At 34.8% G+C, this 26,071-nt stretch overlaps 1 protein-coding gene across 2 annotated transcripts in view; it reads left to right on the top strand.

Annotated features, from left to right (window-relative positions):
- The window catches only part of NBEA (neurobeachin), an 817,699-nt gene that overhangs the window by 777,381 nt on the left and 14,247 nt on the right, over nucleotides 1–26,071 (top strand). For both annotated transcript variants that reach the window (XM_081128332.1, XM_081128333.1), the window contains 5 exons: nucleotides 14,761–14,850; nucleotides 17,257–17,449; nucleotides 19,106–19,177; nucleotides 21,086–21,241; nucleotides 21,740–21,910. In XM_081128332.1, the coding sequence (XP_080984458.1) occupies nucleotides 14,761–14,850; nucleotides 17,257–17,449; nucleotides 19,106–19,177; nucleotides 21,086–21,241; nucleotides 21,740–21,910 (682 nt within the window). The remainder of the gene's footprint in view (nucleotides 1–14,760; nucleotides 14,851–17,256; nucleotides 17,450–19,105; nucleotides 19,178–21,085; nucleotides 21,242–21,739; nucleotides 21,911–26,071) is intronic.

The raw sequence follows: 26,071 nt of genomic DNA on the forward strand, positions 1-26,071 counted from the left end.
AACTAAAAAAAAATACCATTTACCATTGCAACTAAAAAAATAAGATACCTAGGAATAAACTTAACCAAAGATGTAAAAGACCTTTATTCAGAAAACTACAGAACATTGAAAAAAGAAATAGAGGAAGATATAAACAAATGGAAAAATATACCATGTTCATGGATTGGAAGAATTAACATCATTAAAATGTCCATACTACCCAAAGCAATCTATAAATTCAATGCAATCCCTATTAAAATATCAACAGCATATTTCACTGATCTAGAACACACACTTCAAAAATGTATATGGAACCAAAAAACACCTGAATAGCCACAACTGTCTTGAGAAAGAACAAAGTTGGAGGGATCACAATACCAGATATCACGTTATACTACAAATCCACTGTAATCAAAACAGCCTGGTACTGGCACAAGAAGAGACATATAGATCAGTGGAACAGAACAGAGAACCCAGAAATTGACCCATGTCCTCATGATCAATTAATATTTGATAAAGGAGGCAAGAACATATAATGGAGTAAAGACAGTCTTTTCAGTGATGGGTGTTTGGAAAATAGGACAGGTACATGCAAAAAAATGAAACTAGACCACCAACATATGCCATACACAAAAATAAACTCAAAATGGATAGAAGACTTAGATGTAAGGCATGAAACCATAAAAATGCTGGAGGGAAACATAGGCAGCAAAATCTCAGACATCTCTCATTGCAATATGTTTCCTGATACATTTCCTAGGGCAAGAGAAACTAAGGAGAAAATAAACAAATGGGACTGCGTCAAAATAAAAAGCACAGCAAAAGAAACCATCAACAAAACAAAAAGGGAGCCCACTCTATGGCAGAGCATATTTCCCAATGATACATCGAATAAAGGGTTAATATTCAAAATACATTAAGAACTCACACTTAACAAAATGAAGACAAACAATCCAATTAAAAAATGGGCAAAGGGCCTAATTATACACTTCTCCAAAGAGGACATACAAATGGCTAAGAGACATATGAAAAAATGCTCAATGTCACTAATCATCAGAGAGATGCAAATTAAAACCACAATGAGGTATCACTTCACACCTGTCAGAATGGCTACCATCAACAATTCAAGAAACTACAAGTGGTGGCGAGAGTGTGGAGAAAAAGGCACCTTAGTACACTGCTGGTGGGAATGCAGACTGGTGAAGCCACTATGGAAAGCAGTATAGAGTTTCCTCAAAAGATTAAAAATTTACCTGCCATTTGACCCAGTGATCCCACTTCTAGGAATATATCCTAAGAAACCAAAACAGCAGTCACAAAGAACTTATGCACCCCTATGTTCACAGCAGCCCAATTTACAATAGCTAAGATCTGGAAACAGCCCAAGTGCTCATCAGTAGATGAGTGGATAAAAAAGCTGTGGCACATTTATACCATGGAATACTATGCAGCTGTAACAAGGAAGGATATTTTATCCTTTGGCACAGCATGGAGGGAACTAGACGGTATTATGCTAAGTGAATAAGCAGTCAGAGAAAGACAAGTACCACATGATCTCACTTATATGTGGAATATAATAAACAAAATAAACTGATGAACAAAGTGGATCCAGAGACATAGAAGCATGGAACAGACTGAGGGATCTCAGAGGGAAGGTTGAGAGGGGGGTGTGGGTAGGGAGAGATTAATCAAAGAACTTATTTGTTTATAACCATAACTCACTGACACAGACATTGGTTTGGGGAAAGCCTGTGGGTGGGATGGATGTGAGGTGGAGGGGATCAGTGGGGATAAAAAGGAGACATCTGTAATATTCTCAACAATAAAGATAAAGAAACTTTAAAAAATAATATAAATAAATAAATAAATAAATAAATAAATAAATAAATAAAACACCTATTTCTTCCATGTTAACCAAAATATATGTGTGTGTGTGTGTTTTAAATGATTTTTAGAGAGAGAGGAATGGAGAAGGAGAGAGAGATAGAAATGTCAATAAGAGAGAAATGTCAACATCAATTGGCTGCCTCTTGCACACTCCCTGTTGGTGATCGAGCCTATAACTTGGGCATGTACCCTGACCAGGAATCAAACTGGCAAAAATTAAGAAAGGAAAAACAAAACAAAACAAAACAAAACCTGAAAGGTTTTCCTCTAAGATCAGGAATAAGACAAGGATGTCCACTCTCACCACTCTTATTCAACATAGTTCTGAGAGTTCTAGACAGAGCAGTAAGGCAAGAGAAATAAATAAAAGGCATCCAAATAGGAAAGGAGGAAGGAAAACTGTCACTTTTTGTGGATGACATGATTCTGTTATAGAAATCCCTATAGACCTCACCAAAAAACTATTAGAAACAATAAACAAATACAGTAGAGGTGCAGGATACAAAATCAATGTACAAAAATCCATTGCATTCTTGTATACTAACAACAAAACTTCAGAAAAAGAAATGAAAGAAACAATTCCTTTTGCAATTGCAACCAAAAGAATAAAATACCTAGGAATAAACTTAACAAAGAATGTGAAAGAGCTATGTGCTGAAAATTACAAAGCATTATTAAGAGAGACTGAAAAAGACACAACAAAATGGAAAAATATCCCACGTTCATGGATTGGAAGAATCAACATGGTTAAAATGGCCATATTACCCAAAGCAGTATACAGATTTAATGCAATTCCCATCAAAATACCAATGTCATTCTTTTAAGAAATAAAATGAGAAATCATCAGATTTGTATGGAACCACAAAAAACCCAGAATAGCCAAACCAATCCAGACAAAAAAAAGAATGAATCTGGAAGCATCACATTACCTGACTTCAAATTAAACTACAAGGCTATGATATAATCAAAGCAGATGGTATTGGCACAGAAACAGACACACAGATCAGTGGAACAGAATAGAGAGCCCAGATATAAAACCACATGTATATCGGCAGATAATTTCTGACAAAGGAGCCAGAAACACACAATGCAGTAAAGACAGTCTCTTCAATAAATGGTGCTGGGAAAACTGGAAAGCCATATTCAGAAGAATTAAACTGGATTACAGTTTTTCCCCATTTACAAAAATCAACTCAAAATGGATCAAAGAACTAAATGTGAGATCCTAAACAATAAGTTACATAGAAGAAAACGTAGGTACCAAACATATGGACCTTGGTCATAGAGAACATTTTATGAACCCGACCTCAAAGGCAAGGGAAGTAAAGGCAAAAATAAATGAAGGGAACTATATCAAACTAAAAGGCTTCTGCACAGCAAAAGAAACTGACAACAAAACAAAGCGGGAGCCAACAAGATTGGAGATGATATTTGCCAACAGCTCTGACAAAGGTTTAATTTCCAAAATATATAAAGAACTCATAAAACTCAACACCAAACAAACAACTGAAGCAAAAAGTGGGCAGAGGACCCAAATAAACACCTTTCCCAAGAATACACACGAGCAGCCAATAGATATATGAAAAGATGTTCAACTTCACTAGCAATTAGGGAAATGTATATGAAAACTACAATGAGATACCATCTCATACCTGTTCGAGTGGCTGTTATCAACAAGACAAGCCATAACAAGTGTTGGACAGGTTGTGGAGAAAAGGGAACCCTCATTCACTGCTGGTGGGAACATAGACTTGTACAACCACTATGGAAAGCAGTCTGGTGATTCCTAAAAACATTAAGCATAGAGCTGCTGTATCACCCAGTAATCCCTCTCCTGAGTATATACCTGGAAAACTCTAAAACATGTATTTGCAAAGATAAATGCACCCCTATGTTCATTGTAGCAGTATTCACTGTGGCCAAGACATGGAAACAACCAAAGTTTTCTGCAATAGAGAACTGGGTAAAGAAGATGTGGTACAGGTACACAATGGAATACTACTCAGCCATAAAAAAGGATGAAATACTGCCATTTGCAACAACATGGATGGCCCTTGAGGATATTATGCCAAGTGAAATAAGTCAGTCAGAAAAAGCTAAGAACCATATGATTTCACTCATATGTGGGATATAAAACTGCAATTTGTGGATACAAACTGCAATATGGTGGCTGTCAGAGGAAAGGGGGTGCCAGGTGAAGGAGATCTTAATATATGGTGATGGGAGAAGATGTGACTTTTGGTCATGGGCACACACTGCAATATACAGATCTTGTAACATAGAAACCCACACCTAAAACTTATATGTTCATATTAACCATTGTTATTACAATAAATTTAATTTTTAAAAAAGGTACTATGGGATTATGCCATAGTTAATATTTGGTTAGTAGAGATTGCAAATTAAATTCCACACTAAATTTTTTGTTGTGCATACTCATATAATAGGTGGATCATATTTCTAAAATTGTTTTTCAAAATTTATCACATTTATGTGAATGGATATAATTGGTCAAGCCTGTCTTCCTCAGTTTGTGATTATATGGTATGTAGTAGGCAATAAAATGAGATAGAAAGGTAGAAATCAGATAACTTGCTAAATAATGGCCCTGTTTTTATTACTTGAGTCACATTGAGTCATTTTACTTTTATGTATCTTTGTTTTCCCACATAAAATGATAACAGAAATTATACCTATCTCATGGGGCTATATTTGAGGATCACAGGAGAAAAAATATGTGAAAATACTTTCTAAATTATAAAGTGCTACACAAACATTATTATTATCTAAAAGCATAATCAAATTAAATACGTTGGAAGAAATTTTGTTTTAAAAATTTATATCTCTCTGTCAAAATATCTACTGTCGACACTGCCAAACTGAAAAATGATTTACATGGCTTCTCTTTGACAATGAGAAATATACACATACACACCTATCAAAAAAGCTATTTTTTTCTCATACATTTAGAACAGATGTCCCGTTTATGCATACATACACATTTATTCTGGAAATATTAAAACATTAAATATATTTAATATTATCAGTAGTCATAAAAATGTGGTGTTTTTAGTCTAATTTTTTGTTACTAATATTTATTGGTCTTCTTAAATTATATTTTTTTTTCCTTTTTACCTGACAGAGATAACTATGCATTCCTGTGGATCTGCTATAGTGAAAATATGCCCATAGATCGCTTCAGTTTTCACTTTATTTTCTTGCTGAAACATTCCTTGCTACTACAGAGAACTGACATGATAGATCTGTCAGGAACCAACAGAACAGATGTGTCTTTAACCAAAGCAGCTGTAATGCTGGCTTCCCTAGAAGGTGAATTAATAAAATTTATAAGGAAGAAAATTAACCCACTTCTCATCCTGACAATCTAAATGAAAGTTTTTGTAGTGACATTGATGGCCTGTATAAGCATTGCTTATTCATCCTATGAATTGTAGTCCCGTGTTTTGTTTTTTTCTTTCCCAATTTCTGACTTCTTTATTTGATCTGACAAGGGATATCACCATCCTTCTGGACCACTTGAGTGGTTTGTATCACAGTGTTGTCCATTTACAAGTGCCATGATGCCTAACTGTCTTCATAAGAGGGATGTTCAGGTTCCTTCTCCTGGCCAAGTATTCTGAGACATGATTTTAACAAATGATCAACAGAGCATCCGATAAAGGTTTCTTAAAACTATCTTTTCTCCCTATAATTACTAGAAGTTTTACTGACCTAAAACTGTTAATAAATTCAAAAACTAAATTAAAATAGAAAGAAAACCCCTCCATTTTAAATCATTGGAGTGGAAATACACATTAGGTAGGTTCTGAATTTAAAGAATCACTTTGGGAGCAAGAAGAATATTATGATCCCTAAAACTACTAAGAGTATCGATTTAAATGTATCTGTTTACATATTGTTTCTTATCCACTGCAATAATGCTTGCATTGCCAAGATTCAATGAATAAAGTTTCTACATAGAAATTAGTATCAAGGAAATAATGACAAACATTTAATATTAATTAGTGAATATATCTTTAATATAGGTTTGTCTTTCTTCTCATAATGACCACAGTCCTTAGCTACTCCTTGGTCGTCAACCATCCACTAGAAAAGCACAAATAATGCAGCTACTCAAAGTGGGATGTGTGTCACTTATGTGAGATGTGCTTTTCCTCCTCTTTATATTATTTTTATTGTGTGGTATTGAAAAGTGCTAATTATTGATTTTCAGAAACTAACAGCAAATACTTTCATAAGCATCTAACGTTGTATTTGACATAAGGAAGATGGATGAAAATTGCAGCCTGCTGTTGGTAACAGAAATAGCTGGAAGGGATTTCCTTATCTCTGTTAACATAGGTTTCAGTTATTTTACACTGTTGTTACCTCTTGTTCCCTTGGCATAAATCAACAGTTATTCAAAACATGTTGCATGCTTCAATTTGTTGAAGTAGATATTCTTCAATCTAAGTACCTAACCATTTCAGTTAGATGTTTAGGACTAATTTTTAAAGGTTTTAAACATATTGATAATGGGCCTATTTAAAGCCCTTTGAATTCTCAGTATCATGTATCTAAATTATTGTTTCCCACTATGTCAAAATCAAAGAAGAGCATTTTGTTCTACCAAATATATGCAATACTATTTCTCATCTGAATTTAGTTTAATGAAAGTGAATGATTTCATTTTGAAATGTTTATAGCTACCACCTGGTGAATCTTTGTCTTTCTTTAAAACTTTTATTCAATTTTGCGTGGTTACATTGGTTAATAAAATTATATAGGTTTCAGGTGTACAGTTCTATAATACATCATTTGTAGATGTCATTGCACATACCAAGCAAATCTATTTCAACTTTTATCATTTTAATTATTATTTTCTTTTTGTAATCAGACACTCCAAGTAAACTTAGTCCATATGGTGAAAGGAGGGCACTACTTATCTCTCATTTCCCTCCTCCATCACTGCCTTCCCCTCAACTTCCTCCCTTCTTCTTCCATCTCCTGAATCAGCCAGCTTAGTTTACTTTATATAAATTAGTCAACCAGGGAAGATTTGACAGAGATGTACTGATTCTTCTCACATAGCATTAAGCATTTCTGGGTTGAGTCCTATACTCATGTACTCTAATGGCCAACCCAAAAGTGAGCAAAGAACTAAAAACCTGGAAGAATCCTTAATAGATAATCTCCTAAAACCCTTGCTTTCAGGTAGGTCAGTCTCTAAATCACCCAGAAAAGAGTGTTTTAGTTTTCTTCTTGAGGATTATCCAAATATAGACTGCAAGGAGACTTCACAGCTTTATAATAGTGTTTATTCCCCAAACATCCTAAATCATCAGTGAAAATGTCTCTTGCTTGAATATTATCATATTTTGGTTGGTTCCACCAAGAAATTAAACAAAAGCTACCCAGCATTTCTCCTATATATTAGGCTTGAATACCAATCTTATTTGTGCCTTCCAGGATCTTAGGATATTACACTCTCAAGGGGGTAAGGAAGACTCTAAGGAAGATTTACAAATGGCCAACAAGCACATGAAAAAATGCTTAGCACCACTAATGATTAAGCAAATGAAAATCAAACCACATGAGTTACCACCTCACATCCATTAGGTTTGATGCTGTCCAAAAAATAGCAAGTATTGGCAAGGATGTGGAGAAATTGGAACTATTGTCCCCTATTGGTAGGAATGTAAAATGGTGCAGGCTCTCTGAAAACCAGTATGGAGGCTCTTCAAAAAATTAAAAATAGAGCTACCATATGATTCAGTTCTGACTATATATCCAAAACCCCTGAAAGCGGGATTTCAAAGAAATATTTGTACCACAATGTTCATAGCAGCATTAGGCACAATAGCCAAGAGGTGGAAGCAACCCCAAGGGCCCATCAGCAGGTGAATGGGTAAGCAAAATGTGATTATTCATACCATGGGATGTAATTTAGTCTTTAAAAAGGACATTCTGACATATGCTACAACAGGGATGGATCTTAAGGACATTATGCTAAATTAAATAAGCCAGTCACCAAATACTATATGATTTTACTTCTATGAGTATCTAGAGTAGTCAAAATCAAAGAGACAGAAAGCAGAAGGATAGTGTCCAGGGGAATGGGGAGTTGTTTAATGGGGACAGAGTTTCAGTTTTGCAAGATGAAAAGTATTCTGGAGATGCCTTGCACAACAGAGTGAATGTTCTTAACATTACACTTAAATATAGTTTAGATGGTAAATTTTGTTATGTATGTTTTACCACAACTTAAACAGTTTTAAAGGATAATGAAGAGAGTCCTATTCACAGAGATAGGGCAGGATAATGTGGATGAACAAAAGGAGCTGAATCACCCGGTGATTATCATCATTAGTCCTGAGGTTACAAGGGGAGGGAGCCTTTACCAGAACCTGGGAAGAGAAGTAGCCTTGGGAAAGTGGTCACCCAAGAGGAGTTGTGGCCTTAGGTAGAGGAATGCACCCCAGCCACTGCCAAATTGGACGGAGGGACCATCACCTTCCTATCTCCTATCCTGAGCTTTCATTGGCTGAATGCATTGAGAATCCAGAGAGCAAAGGAGCACCAGTGATGCAGTCCATGGAGGCCAGTTCCCCAGGAGCAAAGAAGATGGTCCAGCTAACTTCTCTGTTCCCCCTGAGTTAGTCACTACTCTAGGATAAGCGGACATTTAAAGCGTCCAGGTAGGACCACTACTACCTGCTACATTAAAATGCATTCACTTTTGCACTGGCAGGTGTGGCCCACCCTGCACACCAATGAGCCAAGGGTTCAGTTCCCAGTCAAGGGCATGTACTTGGGTTGTGGGTTCTCTCCCCACCCCAGGTTGGGGCAGGAGGCAACCAGTCAATGTTTCTCTCTCTCTTTCTCCTCCTCCCTCCCTTCCACTCTGTCTGAAAAAGCAATGGAAAAAATACTCTCAGGTGAGGATTAACAAAAAAGGAAAAAAAATACAGTTTTCCTACCTGAGTTATACAGTAAGTCCTCAGTGCACATCTTCAGTGGGTTCTGCTATTTTAAATGAAACACATTCTACCATAGCTGATTGATATTTTTATAAATAAGAGTTAAGTTCTTATAGCATCTCATCAATGTTATGAGGAAACAACATGCAATGAAACAATGTTATTCAAGGAACTGCTATACTTATTTTTAAGTAGAAAAATTGAGTGACCTTGCCAACAATGGCATTGACCTAATTTGAAGAAAAATGTTCTGGACGGAGCATTTTCTATCCAATGGATAGGGATGCTTGTTTTTTCACATTTATTATCTGTTAAGTCAGCTATGTAATATCATCATTATAATTCATCATTGCAAAGAGGAAATAGAATGCAGCAGGAGGATAAGTCTCTTCATTTTTTTAGGTTTATACTAAAAGAATAAAAGCAAGCACTGAGGCAGGTAAATGAACAAATCAGAATCCCCTCCCTCAAATATTGTCTAGCACAGTCTGATAGTTAAAGCAGATGTGGTTCTTTTTTAATTAACTTACCAAATATTTGCTTAAATATTCTAATAACTTTGCTAGTACTGTGTAGACTTAGGCTTAATGCAGCTGATTGTTAAAACAAAAGGAAACATGTTTGTTCTTCTATTTTGTAGTTTCCATGAAAAACTGGAAGCAGTTGGATATAAAGTAGCGTTTTAATTTTTTATATATTTCAATGTTTATAAAGCAAGAAATAATAAACTGGAGATATTATTTGCTTGATTTACTTTGTTCTGTTTTTCCAGCATTAAAAAGTAATGCTTTATATGATCTTGTTTTATTACAACAATAAACCAGGAGCAAAAGCTTATCAGTTAAAATACAGTCCTCCATTAAATAATCTTTTATTTTATCTTGCAGACTTCTCAAAATTCCATTGTTTTTGTTTCCTATTTGATATAGAATTGATAGACTTGAAGATAAGACAGAAGGATGAAATAAACCACATATATTTTTAGTTGTATGTCGGGGTTTTGTTGGTACAAAGAATAGTATCAACTTTTAAACAGTAACATAAAATCATTCTTTCAAAAAAGTATATTTTATTTTATTTTTTTCATTACCATTTATCCACTCTGTCCTCTTCCACCTCCACCCACCCTCTTACTCCCTGCAATCACCACACTGTAGTCCATGTCCATGAGTTCTTTTTTTTTCTTTTTTACTCAATCCCCCCACTCCCAAAACACCCCCACCCCCACCAGAACTGTCTGCATGCTCTCTATCTATGAGTCTAAGTAAGAGCTGTACAGTGAGATAAACATAATACTAAGGAAATTTTTGAAATTCCTTCTCTGTGTTCCCAAGTAATCACTTTTACTAATTTTTTCTTGAATTTTCTGAAAATTGTTAATAATTGACTAGAATGTGGACATAGGCTGATATATTGGATTGTGGGTAGTATAACCTGCAGCTTTATAACCTTTATAAAATGCTGACTTTTCTGAAAAACAATGTAAAAGATTGTACATACCAAGGGAAATGGGTAAAACCGGTCACTTGACAGCCATCTTATTAGCTTCTTCACACTCATGGCACTTGACCTGATGGCATTTCATCTGAAAGACAACACTAAATCACATTTACAAAAAAGGTTAGAAGTTGTAAAGTTCCTACAGGAGAAAAATGTGTCTGGTTAAATTTACCTGCACAGTGGAAAAAACAAGATTAGCCAAAGTTTTTATTTACTGTTAAATACAATGAGAGGAAGAAAGCACACTCATTCACTTAAAAAGTAATTTTTTTCTTTTAGAAAATTTTGAATGTAATTGAAGATTGTTCTGAACTCTGCTTTACTGTCACTGCATTTACTGTTACCTTGGCTGTGAGGTCTTTTATATTAATAGACAGACATACAATGCACATACCCCATAGCATATTTTCTTCCTCTTCTGAAGATTTAATTCCAGCTATGTATCTTGATTCATAGAGGACATAGGACTTTCTTGGGGGAGAAGGAAAGAAGGGAAAAAAGGCAATTAAGCAAGACATGGAGCAGGTAAAGGAATAAGGCATGTCACAGCGATGACTAGCACATATGGCCCCTCATGCAAATAAAGAGAGAGCTTGTGAAAAATAAGTGAGATAAAAGAGTTAGATGAGACTGCTCAATACTCAACAAAATAATTTTTAGAAGAATAGGAATCCATATAACAATTATAATATAAAAACTCCAATTTATTTTATGAATTATTCTGAACTATAAATGTTAGCTCAGATAGAAATCATGTATGTGAGCTAATCCAGACCAGGATTCTTAATTCGTCTTGTTTCATGAGTATCACAAATATCTACAGTGGTAACCAGTGCATAGTAGGTGTTCAACAAAAATATGTTTTGTGTAAAATTAAAGCTAACACTGTCTCTCTGACTTATGCAAAACTAAACAAAGAAATAGAAATGTTGTTTTTTTAAAATGCCATTTCTGATAATATAGGAAGAATCCACCTTATAATTATCATTAAGTAGTTACTTGAAGTTTTATATATATATATATATATTTGGAAATTATTAATGAAGAAATTCTACATGGCAAAAAAATCTTTAAACTGTGATCTAGCTAATTCTTACTCGACCTTTAGACCTCAGTTTGTGTCCTTTTTCTGGAAGTCTTTTTTCTAGTAGCCCTACTGTCTCTACTGCCTCCTTTTACCCAGAGTCTGATACACACATCACTCCCGTGGCTCCCTGGCATTCTGGGCTGGCCTCCACCATTTTACCTGCTGGGTCCTTTTACCTGCTAGGTGCCTTGATGTACTAACTCATCTTATGTCCTTATGGGCTGAAGCCTTCCTGAGATTGTCTAGTATCGGATTTTGTATGCTTTGGCATAGAGTAACAATTCAACAAGCTTTTGTTAATTGTTTTTATGGCACTGAATTGTAAAAAGTAAAGAACTCTGAAGTTTTCTCTACTACTGTGCTTTCTTTCTTCTAGGCTACCATTCATATTTTGCGCAAATACCCCACCATTGCCCCACTTCTAAATTTAGCCAATATTTTTGGACTCTGTAGGACTAAATCACAGTCCTGCCCTACGGTGATTCAGACCAAACAGACATGTGTGAAGAATTGTGTTGAACTCCATAATAAAGGGGGGAAGGTGCTGTGAGAATATGGAGGACCATCATTATGACTTAGGGAGTCTGGGAAGGAGTGAGAACCCTGCCCAAGGTTAGCCTGAAGGGAGGCATCTTCTTCTCCATCATGGAGTAGTTCTCAGAGTAACTGTTCCACCGCTAGGCTTCTTAGGTTGCACATCCCCAGGCACTCTTCCTTCTTGACAATAAAGAAGACATTGATGGCATTCTAAAAGTGGGGTGGCACAGAGACACGTGGCAGGGGAGCAGGGGAGGAGAGTAAGTAGGTGCTCACTTCCCATTTGAACATTTTGGTAAAAACAAAAAACAAACGTTAAGGGAAACAGCATGCTTTTTCAAGATTGGAAAGACTTGTACTTTGTTGTGCTCACCCAAGGATATGTTTTTATTGATTTAGAAAGAGAGGAAGGGAGAGAGAGGGAGGGAGGGAGAAACATTGATCAGTTGCCTTACATGCCCCAACCGGGGTTCGAACCCACAACATTTTGGTGTACAGGAGGATGCCCCAGCCAACTGAATCACTGGTCCAGGGCAAGACTTGTACATTTTGAAATAAGGGGGTAAGGAGTTATTGGAAGACAGGATTACAAGATAGCCAAAAGTTAGATATTAGAATCAGAACCTTTAGGTCATGAAGGCATGTGATGTAGATCACAAGGAAGAGGGATTCAGTTTAGTCTTACAAGAAATAAATGTTCAATGTAGGGAATAAATTACTAAATGAAAGGATGAGATTGATCACAACTTAAAATTAATCCTGATTCTATTTGAGAGTCATTTAAGATATATATGCACGTGTACTCTACCTCAGTCCAAAAAGGATCAGAGGCAGGACCCACTGAAGAGAGCTATATTGAAGATTTCTGGAAATTAAAATCAGTTTCATAACATTTTCTAGAGTAATTTTAATGCTTTCTTTTCAGAAAAACATTAAAGTCAAGCAAAACATGTTTGTTGATTCATTCCTTTTATGAACATTTAAAGCCTACCTGCTAAGTTCAAGGCATTGATCCAAGATTTAAATGTGTTTAATTTTACCCCTATCTCCCTAGTCCTACTCTGGCTCTTTTTCTGGAAGAGTAAAAACACAAGCAATAGTATCTATTGTTAGAGAGATTTTAGCTGTCCATGCATGATACACTGAGCAAGGTATTGGACATTTTATAACCAGGACAGTTCTAACACCAAATTTCTCCTTTTTTTTCCCAATAATTCTCAAGAGTTTGTTGTTAATAACGTGAACCTAGCCAGAAATGGTCACTTCCCTATTATAAAATCATAAATCTTGCCTGGAGAAGATAAAACATGTTGTTATCTGTTTTAGTACAATTAAGTTAAATAGTCACACTTTGCATATTAGTGGACACCATGCAAATAAATGTATACTGTACATTAAAATTGGACAGCACTTAAAGAGATTTAATAATTTATCCTATTGCTTCTGCAAGTAAAAGAACCAAAGCCCTACTTATGCAGTTATTAAAATATGGCAGATAATGATACATTCATGATTAATATTGCTAATAAATTTGAAAATTTACACTTATATTCATAAACATTCTCTTGAAATGCAGTCTAGGAGAACAGATTGTTAAATTTAAGTACTTTATAAATGAGAATTGTAGATGATGATACGATTAGTGGCAGCGTTGTGTTGAGAGCCATTTAACAACTTACCTACACTCAGCAGTGAGTTTCATATTTCACTTTTATGTGCAACCAAATTGCACACCATTTTAGGGGGAAAATTTGTATAGTAACAGAGTAATGATCATAGTAAATTCTGTGCTTCTTCTTGTTGAATTAAATTACATATTTCAGAAGATTATTTCAGTTAGTCTGGCTTAATAGATTGAAATATTTTACCTGTAGAATTCACATATAGAAGATATACTTAGTTCTCAAGATTATCTCTTTGATATACATACAAAAAAAAAAAAGCATGTTATACAGCCCAGATAATTTGAGATCTAAAATTTTTTGTATTCATTAGAGCCTTGAAATCTCATTAATATTTCCATTTGAGCAGGCCATAATGTAATATTGCATAGCTCAGAATGCCCAAATAATGCTTTCCTCTTTGGGTTAGTTTTCTCTAGAATTTCAGAAAATTTTTGAGAGAAATTCATACTTTTGTATATTAGTGGGCACCATGCATATTAATGGACACCATAATACTTGGACATAAGATGAATACCAAGATTCATCTTAAAATAGCATAGCATGCTAAAATATATTTTTGTAGTGAAAGTTTTGCTATATTTAATCATTATATAAAAGTCTTAGTTTTCTTTCTACTGATTGCCTTCTGAATTGATTGGAACATGTGATTTTCTGAATTTTATTTCGTGTTGTCTGTGGACTTCATGTCTCATTTTTTTATTTCCATAAAGATTCCAGAAGCTTATTTCATTAGAGATCCCCATACATTCCTTCTTACAAAGGACTTTATTGAGGTATATGTGTTGTATTTTGTGTTAAACGGGTTCTTATGTTCTTTGTTTTTTAGCTGCATGCATGTACTCACAGGTTAACATTTCCACACTTAACCCCAGCTTCTAAATCAAAATAGTGACTTGGTTAACAGAAGCACATTTGGAAGGAGACACAAATCTTGTTTACGAAATACTGACACTTAGATGACTCTGCACCCTGAGAGAAGAGCACCCGGTGAATTTTCTGGATTTCTTTCATGGCTGACTTGGGATACGCTTTCATTGTCAAAGAGTGTATTGAACTTCCTCGTTGATGCATATTGATTATGACAATCACTCTCCTTCCCCTGCAGGCCATGGAGGCACAGATACAGAACTTTGGACAGACGCCATCTCAGTTGCTTATTGAGCCTCATCCACCTCGGAGCTCTGCCATGCACCTGGTAAGACATATCAGCTTGCTGAAATTTTCTTTTTTGTAGCTAGATATAGATCAAATAAAAGAGTGATTTTAACAACGTTTTTTAAGGCGTCTCAATGTATTGGTTAACTCTTCACCTAGATATCTACTGATACCCTAGGGAGAAACAGAGAAGGGAATGCAGTTCTTACCTTTAAGTCCTGCTGAAGCTAAGTCAATTTTGGATTCACAAAAGTAGCCATCTTCTCTGACTATATCTGCCTCTACATAAACTCATTCATAAACATACAGGCTTATATACACCCACACCAAAATTAGATTAGATTTATAAATTAGAATGAAAAATATATAAACACAACTTACTGCCCAATTGCACCTTTTTGGGCAAGGTGAGGAAAGGGGAGTAGTTCATTTTAAGAAAAGAAAAGATATATAAAAGTAATTTCTGGTCACTGCAGAGAGGCAGTCGAGCAGAGGGGTTAAGGACAAGGGCCACAGAGCCAGAGCTGAGTCAAACATCGTCTCTGCCACTAACTAGTGAGTGACTAAGGCAAGGTATATTTAACTTCTCTCTTTACATTTTATCGTCCTTGAGAGTTTCACAACTCAATATGTATGTCACTTAGACCAGCAGCTGGCATCAATAAGTTCTCAATAAATGTTAGCTTGTGTCAACAATCATCATTAGCTACTTACATTAAAACTTTATTCCCATTTGCAAGGGAAAAAGTAATATTCTCTTCATTTTAATGTGAACTTTAAAAGTCCATTTTCATAACAAAGCATTCCTTTTTTAGTTTATTAGCAAATAGTAAACATTTCCCTCTTTATCTAATTTGAAGATAAATATTTTTCTGATAAACTTATTTAGAATTTATTTTTTAAACTGATTTTTCACTATTTTTTCTCTAGTAAAAAATGGTTGATGGTAAAAATGTATTTGCAAAAAAAAATGTGATGAACTACAGCATATTGGTTTTTCTAGACAGTTATCAAGGCAGCAAAAACCCTAACTTTGGGAAAAAGAGCTCTGGAATATGGTTCATAATATATGCGTACACAAATTTATAAGCTGTTATTTTGTTATGGAAGTATTTTTCACACCTTTCGTTTATTTTGTCAGTTACTTAAGAAATTTCTATTGAGTCCCTTCTGTGTGTCAGGCATGATGGTAGGCATTGTCAATATAGAGACAGATAAATATATCCTCTATACCTCAAGGAGTCAATTGACAAACTCCTAGTGAAACAATAAATAAATGAGTTTGTTTGAAAACATTTTTTTTCTCTACAGTGGCTCAACCAGCTTCAGCCCCTTCCTTGGTTAGTTGCTAATTAACTCCTAATTGCATGGGTCCATGTGTGTGACAAAGCAGAAAGGTTTGTACCAAGTGTGCCCTTCCCATACAAACACCCAGGCCTTGGGATGAAGCATTGTGGATAAACTGTCCAAGAGAGTATTCTAACACTCTACTTTATGAAATACTTTGGCAGAAGAGTTTATTCCTGAGTTAGTTTTCTCTGAATAATAATAATAATAATAATAATAATAATAATAATAATAATAATAATAAATTTGTCCAGTCAGAATTCATTACTTTCCTAGAGGAAATTAAGAGACTAAATTGGCATGGAACTGTTTATAAAGAAAATTTAAGCTTTCTAAGTTCATGTAGCAGAGAATTCATATATATAAGAAACAATTACAAAACATGTATGAGAGCTAAATAATGGTTATTTCCAGGATCCCTATTTTGAGTTTTTATATAATAGTATTTATAGTGTTTTATAGTACTTAATAGTAGTACTTATGGTATCTACTTTCTCTCAAGTCATATGCTAATGTTTGAGAAACAAAGACTTTTTAAAAAAAGCAGGTTTAGCCCTCAGTAAGCTCACAGGCCAGACCGGGGAAAGGAGGCATGGAACACAAGCAGTCAGTAGTGCCACAGCAGAGAGATGTATAAAGCTCTGCCAAGGGAGGCTATTGTATTCTCACTGTGTAGACTGTAGCCATGACCCCAGGTCAGCCAGGTGAAAAATGAAAGTATCAATCCATGTACTTTATATTTCCTGTAAACAGTGTGAGTATCTGACAACTAATTTTCCCACAAACCTGATGTTTTAACTGCATTGAATATTTATGCTACATCATGTGGACATATCTATAAGCTAACTTCTTACATTGCAGTCTGGTGGTACTTAAATGGAGGCTGACTGCTAAGAATTCGGTGTCCTCTATCAGTGGCTACCAGAGTCCCTGCTCTCTTTCCCCTGTGCTGTCTTCGCAGTACCAAAGTTAACATTGCTTTGTTCTCTTTGTGTACTCATGCTAACTTCATCTGTTTTAACCTCATTCTCCCCAGAACTTTCACTAACTGTGTTATCCCTTCTGTTTTCTTTTGCTCTCTTCCCTTTCTATTCAACAGTGTTTCCTTCCACAGAGTCCACTCATGTTTAAAGATCAGATGCAACAGGATGTGATCATGGTGCTGAAGTTTCCATCAAATTCTCCAGTAACACATGTGGCAGCTAACACACTGCCCCACCTGACCATCCCAGCCGTGGTGACCGTGACCTGCAGCAGACTGTTTGCGGTGAATCGATGGCACAACACAGTAGGTATGTGTGCCTAAGCAAGTCACTTGCTAAAGGCTTCTTAAAAACTGCAATTAAGGTAAGATATGTGTGCCGCAGGCAAGCTACTCTACCAAATTATCACCAAAAAGCGGCAGAGTAAATAATTGCCAGACCTAACTATATAACTCTTACCTGTTTTATCTGCTGCTGTTCTATTTTAGTGATCACAGAATGCTTGGCTAATGGCTTAAGTATTCAATAAATATTTGATAAATAGAAACAGTTCTACAAATTAGGTCCTTCCACCCTACTCTACCATGCTCTCAGAAAGAAACAAACAGTTTTCCCATATTAAACAAAAGAGTTTGAATCTCCATTTCCTGGATGATGATTTCAAATCCTCTTTCTTTTACTTCATTAATTTTCTTTAGCAAATATTTGAATGGCCACTGTGTATCAGATAGTCCTGAGCACTGGGAGTACAGCAATGAACAAGACAAACACCATACTTCTCCTTATAGAGCTTAGAGTATTTAAGAAAAGACAAAATCTAAATTATCCATTGATTTCACATGTGTTTTCTCCAAATGCATTCCTGAAAGCTCCAGCCAGTTCATCTTAAAATGATACAATTCTGTCATAAAAGTTAGACATATTGATACTTATTTAATCAGGACAGAAGTGGATGTGACCAAATTATTTAGTGGCCCAGTTAACCACTTAAGATCTTCCTGGAAGCGCCAGGACTCCCGCTGTCTCCAGGACTGAGTGGATGAGCCACGGTGAATTAACTCATCTTTCTATTCTACTGATTTCTGTATTGCTCTGAAAAATAGAGTGATTTTTACCATAGCTTATTCTCTTAAAAGCTTTTAAGAGCACCTATTTTATAGTTTTTGGTGATATTATCAACAAGAGGTAGAACTACTTCCATTCAATCAGAAATATATAGTAAACATCTTCAAAAATACAGGGTTGGGCAAATGTAGGTTTACAGTTCTTCCTATGGAAAATAATACAATAATAAATAAATAATAATACAAGAATAAACTCTATGTTTCCCTTACAACTATAAGCCTACTTTTGCCCTGCTCTGTATATGACTATTATTCACAGAAGTCTTAGCCTCTAGAAATATGTTGCATTGAGAGAAAATTATGGGCTAAATTTTTCTTTAGAATTGTTTGAAAGCATTATATGTTATATGATCACATGTAAAAAATTACGACTAATGAACTCAATCAAGCCCTAAACATTAATCCTCTGAAGGAAGCTTTTACTGAGGTTAAGATTTTAGATGTGACTCAATTTCATATCTTCAATTGACTTGTCCTATATTGAAAGAAATTTCACTTGGGGAAGGTGGGAGCCCCATCTTCCCCCCTGCCTGAGCCCAGGTGAACCTGTGCTCACACCCTTGCTGCTGGCAGACATGGCCTTTTCTTAGATTTCAAGCCTTAGCTCTCTTTTGGGTTCAAGAAATGTTACGATCATCTATTTTATCCAGCTTTTTCTTCTTGTTAGGCTATTAATGCTTTCTACAAAGATGTGGTGAGACTGAATCATTCTTAGAATAATTTACCAAATAATTTTTAAGTGAATGTATATTTTGCGTAATCATCATAAAACACTGCTTTTTAGAAAATGCCTCTTTTATGAGAATTTAATGGTAGTTTTCTCTTTTCATTTAATCTGTAGGCCTTAGAGGAGCTCCAGGGTACTCCTTGGATCAAGCCCATCATCTCCCTATTGAAATGGATCCACTCATTGGTATGCTGACAAAAATATTTTATCATGGATGCTGGCTGTCCACAGATTCTTATGTGGTTATCACAAATGATAGTTGAATGGTATTTTTTTCTGCCACAAAATTAATGTGCAAATAATGTTAAATTACTGTCAAAGAACTGTGCAAATCATAATATGCCATCTAAGAACTTTTTGGTATTAAACAATTATTTGTGGCTTTCCTTTATGTTTCAGGAGGTCATTTAAGTTGGTTCTAAGCAAGGCAAATATTTCCAAACTGCTCTTTCTTTCATCATAAACTAGTCTTTTACAGCTTTATATTATTTAAAATATATAAGGGCTCAAAGAGATAACTAAAGAAAACTAATACTGAAAAACATCTTTTTTTAGAAATCTTCATTTAGTAGGGCTAAACCATTTTTAAAGTAAAAATTTCTTATAAATTGCAAGATCATCAGCTATAAGTCCTTGCAGAAGATATTACAAATATTTTAAATAATCACATACACATTTATTAGTCATATGATCTAGAACAAGCCCCTTAGTCTTTCTTGGCCTCAGTTTTATATCTGCAAGATGGTTTATAATACTAATGTTGGTTCTGCCTATTTCAGGAGATCCTGTAGATAACTAAATTAGAAAAAAAAATTCTGTGAGGAATTATTAAGCCATATACAAGTTATAGCATTTTTTTCTTAGATTAATTCCCCCTTTATCTTTGAACCCAGAAATAAGATGAGAGGCAGCCATTTCAATCAGGTATACCCCTATAAAAAATAACATTGATATGTCTTTGGGAGGATATAAGGTTTAGTACCAGGAATATTTTTAGGGTCTAGCTATACCAAGAACCATCAATAATGTCACATACAGGTAGAGTGTAACCATGGAAAAATTAATAGCTGTATTCCAGTGAATAAAGGACCAACTATATAGTTATATATAATTATAACTTGCACAGTTTTTAAGTGACTTAGGATCTTTAATTTTCTTTTTCTTTGCTACCGTTTTTGTATAGTTTTTTATTGTTTATCTTCTCTAGTAATTATTATTATAGTGTTAGTAGATCTCCACAGAGAGTAGCACATAGATTTAATTGGTGTTAGAGAGTGACAGTGATCTTCTACATCTGCATTTTCTGTTTAAGAATTCAGCCCAGGGATTTAGCCTGAAAGGGCGGTGTCGAGTAAGGGGCAGGCTGGCATACAGATAGACACTAGGGAAATCAAACCGTGTTTCTGCATTCTTGTCCTTATTCAGATCTAACCCCACTGCTATCCACTGACTCTTTGCCTGTCTCATTCCTCCTCAATTCCTCTTCCATCTTTTATATTCCTCTGCTCCCCTGCCAGCCATTCTGGAAAGGTCTTCTGTTTGCTGACAATCCAGGCCTTTCAAGCTGCTGACCTAAAGCTCCCTGTGGGACAGCCCACATAGCAACATCCTTTGCTCAAATCTCTACCCTCTTCTTTTCACATGAATTGTAAATGTCATCAGAAAATGACAGATTGGGGCAAATATTAAGATATTGTTTCCTTATATAGCATACATCATATAATATTATTCCTCATTTTGTTGAACTTGTTGGACACTAATGAACTTGTGCATAGTAAACATCTGTAGAATTAAATGCATTTAGATATTTTTTATTGTTTTAATGTCATTACTTGATTTTTTCATATTGTATTTATTTATTGGTGGAGGAAGAACTTAAATTTATAGCAATTTTTAAATATGTAATATGGCTTATAAATAATCACTGCTACTAAAAAAGTTTATATTCCTCATGGTAAATATTAAAGTCTTAATAATCTATAGCCTTAAAAAAACTTTTCTATACAAATGAAGCATAAAAATATTCCTTCTATAAGTGCTTGATAAAACTCGTATAAAATATTTCTTTAAATGTTTTTTTTTATTTACATTTAGCCAATAACTCTGGTGTGAACAAACGGCAGATCACAGACCTCGTTGACCAGAGTATACAAATCAATGCACATTGTTTTGTGGTCACAGCCGATAACCGCTATATTCTTATCTGTGGATTCTGGGATAAGAGCTTCAGAGTTTATTCTACAGAAACAGGTAACCTTCACTTTGAAATACCTTATTCTCTTTAAAATGCCTATTGTTATACCCAAAGCTTAATGTGAAACCATAATAATGTAGGCATTTTATCTTGAGTGCCAACATCTAAATTAAATGTTTACATTGTAAGTTAATAGCTGACTATCATGCTATTCAGTCTGAACTTTAGCATGAACCCTGATTTCACAGGACAAAGGGGACTATTGTCTCCTTCCCCAGATGAAATCCAGTAAAAGACCTTAAATCTCCCCTTAGTCTGACCCAAACAAAAATCATCATTGTGTTATCTTGTAAGTCTTTTTCTTAAAAACCCCAAGTGATAGCCTTATATTATTTTTCAGAAACAAGTCAAGAGAGCAAATCTGTCGCTAGACTTGAATTACCTTACAAATTTACAGGTCTATAGGGTCACTTTTCACAAATATAGCAAAATAAAGTTATTACCATTTAAAGAAAAATAGCAAATGAATTAAGCCTACCATTTCTGTGTTTCAGGGAAATTAACTCAGATTGTATTTGGCCATTGGGATGTGGTCACCTGCTTGGCTAGGTCTGAGTCGTACATCGGTGGGGACTGCTATATTGTGTCAGGGTCTCGAGATGCAACCCTGCTTCTCTGGTACTGGAGTGGGCGACACCATATCATAGGAGACAACCCTAATAGCAGTAAGTATTGTTTAAAACTGTCCTATCAGTATAAATTCATTTAAGTATAATTTTCCTTTTTTATTTTCCTATAGTTTTTCCTAATAGTTTTTCCTGAGGTTGTAATGATTTTAAAATATGAAAGCCTAAGTGGCAAAAATTTCTGTTGGAATGTAGCTATGCTCAAAGTGTAAAAAAGAGCAAGTACAATAACCTTCAGCCTGGAGATGCTCCCAGGTCTCTTCACATTGACCTTCTGCCCAACTGCCTTTCCTTTATCTCTAAATGTCCCTGTCCTTCAAAATTTCCTACAGTGTAACCCGGTTCATTAAACTTCATATGGTTTCTCTCAGCTGAATATATTCTCTCCATCCTCTGAATTTCCATAAAGTTTTATTTGTACCTCAGTGAAGGCACATTACTTTCTGCCATGTAGTATAGTAACTATCTCCTTTTATTCATTTAACAATGATTGAATACCCACTTCAGAGTAGTCATTGGGAAGGCAAAAAATGAATAAGGGGGTTTCTTTGCATGGGATGATCCCTAATTGTTTACATTCAACAGTACTCTTTAAGATATTCTGTAGGGGGAAAAAAATGGGACTCCAGAGTAAAATAATTTTAGAAAATACCACACTCTTACTGATTATGAAGCTGTAAGTCTTACACAAACAAATCCGATAACATTTGTTTAACCCACAGTTTCTCAAACATATTTTTCCGTGGAAACTTTGTTCATGGAAGAGCACTTATTATTCCTTGGAACTGTTGTTCTGAGGAAGCACTGCAGTGGACCATGAGTTTCTCCCTTTCCATTTGAAGACTCTGGTTTCCGGCATAGTAACACATAGAATAAATTTTCAATAAACAGTGTTAAATGACTGAAAAACCAGATAGGAGGTTGCCTAGAAATAATTACTGTTTTTAATTACCAAGCTGTCAATAGTTCATATTTACGTATTTCCTGTAAAATAGAGAATGGTTTCTGTAAAACATTAGTAATGGCAAGTACCTAAACCAGGGTTATTCTAATTATAATTCATTCATTGGTCCCAGCTTAAACAGTACTCCAAAATAAACTGAAACATGACTTTAGGGAATATTTATGACAAAACAGCGATAAGAATTTCTCAAGAATGCTGTGCATCTACCACCGAAATATTGTAAGAAGAGATGAGAAACATACAAGCTGCCATACTGCAACTGCGTGGCTGGAGGCTGCCTCTCCTGGTCCATTCCAACCTGTGAGATAGCTCGTGATGGAAGCTGAATCATACATCTACCCTTCAGGTCCCACTCACCCCCAACTCTTATGCATTTTGACAAGAATACTGCACAAATAGGAAATGCCTTTCAATTGATAGGAGCAAAGACCCTATCATAGTACAGAAAAGATAGATAGATGATATAGATAAATGATAGGTAGATAGATGATAGATAGATAAATAGATGATAGATTAGATAGATAGATGATGATAGATGATAGATAGATGATGATAGATGATAGATAGATAGATGATAGATGATGATAGATGATAGATAGATATAGATAGATAGATAGATAGATAGATAGATAGATAGATAGATAGATAGATAGATAGATAGATATAGATAGATAGACAAATAGAGATAGATGATAGAGAGATATAAAGATTGAACTATATGACCAAATGTTTTGTGAGGTTTTATTCTTGTTACCTATAGCTACAGTTGAAGAGCAGTAGGTGAAGAAACAAAGTGTATTATGAAGTAATGTCTCTTACCACAGATTCTGAGTAAATGAAAGTGTGTGTATTATACACTTCAGCCTCTATTCTAAGTTGTGAACTAAGATGTAATACTGATTTAAGGGAAAAAATATTCAATGTTGCTTGACTTCCAGCCAGTTCAAATAATTAGCTACCAATTCTACCTCATAGCAAACATCGTACTCCAAAGACTAATAAATTAATCTTCTTATTTACTCTTTTTTAAAACCATATCCTTAAAAAAAAACTTTATTTTAGCAGAACTCTAAAGTGTGTGTGTGTGTGTGTGTGTAAAACATTTAATCTACCAGTGATGGCTTTATTATTCTCAAGAATGGTATATTATCACATTATTTTATCTAAATGTATTTTCACATATTTCCAAATTTTATTTTTGTCCATAGTAATGTAGCATTCATTAGAATAGTTGAATTAAGCAACAAGTTTGTGTGGTATCTTCTATTTATATTGTCAAAAATTAGACATTATTTTTAAAAATTTTTAAACAGAATACTGCTTTAAATCCAATTAACATCTTCAAAATGAAGCTCAGAAATTATTAAAATGATATTTCCCAAAAAGTATTTATTTCTTGAAAGCTACCATCTTGTAGCAGAGATAAGTTGTCTTATTTAATGTACTGCTATGGGGTAAAGAATTTCAAAGAAAAAAGTTAAATTATAGTAATTATCTGTTTTAGCTACTTTATTTTACATTATTTTCTAATGTTCTTTTAAACCAAAAGTTGGTTAATAATTGATTATAGCTTTGATCCATCGGTTAGCAAGTTAAGTTATAAATGTAGTAATATTTAGAGTGTTTTAAGTTCCTTACAACAGGAACTGTATAAATAGGAATGTTTATATCAATCCTTAAGAACAAAATTATGAATATTGTATTTGTTAAAATCCAGCATTTAATTTAAGCTTTAAATAAAGACAAGATCACTCTTAAGAAGCAACAGCAGAATATTATGGTATATGTTTTTCAGTATTACCTCCATATGGAAGAAATTATTATTATTTTTCATCCTCTCCCAAGGATGTTTTTTCCATTACTTTTCAGAGAGAATGGAAGGGAGAGAGAGACACACACATTGATTAGTTGCTTCCGGCAGGCTCTCCAACAGACCGGGAGTCAGGGATTGAGCCTGCAACTGAGGTACATGCCCTTGGCCAGAGTTGAACCCAGGACCCTTCAGTCCACGGGACAACACTCTAACCACTAAGCCAAAGGGACTAGGGCTTTAAGAATTTATTTTTGATCAATAAATGTTGTCATTATTATGAACCTAAACCACTTTCATAAAGACATATGTAATATGTCTTTATTTCATATTATCTTTAGTATGGGGGGATGCTCTTCTAGAATACATGGGATGAGCACCTAAAGTGTTAGTCAAACAACAAGCATATATTGAATGACTACAGTGTGCTGGTACTATCTTTTTTTTTTTTTTTTTTTTTTTAATTTATTGGGATGACACTAGTTAACAAAATTATACAGGTTTCAAGTGCACAATTCCACAACACATTATCTGTACACTGTATTGTGTGTTCACCACACTCTCGTCCATCACCATTTATCCCTCCCATACCCTCCTCCACCTCCCTGCAGCCCCCCGCCCCTCCACAATCACCACACTGTTGTCCATGTCTATGAGTTTTTTCTCTTTTTTTTTTCTTTTTTGCTCTATCAATCCACCCCCCAACTCCCCACCCTCAACAGCTGTCATCCTGCTCTCTATGTATGAGTCTGTCTCTGTTTTGCTTGTTTGTTCATTAGATTCCACCTATGAGTGAGATCATATGGTACTTGTCTTTCTCTGACTGGCTTATTTCACTTAGCATAATGCAGTCCAGATCTTAGCAGTGGGGAATACTTTGGAGTCAAAGTCTCTGAGCTTCTGGAGTTTACAGGAATCTATATTACACTGATCACAAACCTGCTTTTCTTGTTTGGATGTACTGATACATTACGTATGTGTTACATGAATCATGAATTGTTATCAGATGATATTTGGTATTATTAATATTTTGAGCATCTACAAAATAGTTAGCCTTACATCTTGTGTAGAAATTGATGATTATGTAAAAACTGCCTTCAGCTTTTTACCATATATGTAATCACAATGAGGAAAAATAATAGTCATACTTAATATTTGATTGACTTGTCTGATTTATGACTTGATCTGTTAAAGTGGCCAACCTAGTAACATAAATATTTGTTACTAGAGAGATCATATATGTTGGCAGTTCATTTTTTGCACTTTTTATAAAGACAGTCTCAGCACACACTGAATTGACTGTCACATCAGGGATCAGTCATGGGTGTTGACATATAGTCCTTGTCATCAGAAAACTCACAATATGAAAGAAAAAGATGTTTTCCTCTTCCAGTTTAATCTGTTCTAGCTACTAATTCACAGGTCA

The sequence above is a fragment of the Miniopterus schreibersii genome, assembly GCF_964146895.1.
Source record: "Miniopterus schreibersii genome assembly, chromosome: 2".
Lineage (NCBI taxonomy): Eukaryota > Metazoa > Chordata > Mammalia > Chiroptera > Miniopteridae > Miniopterus > Miniopterus schreibersii.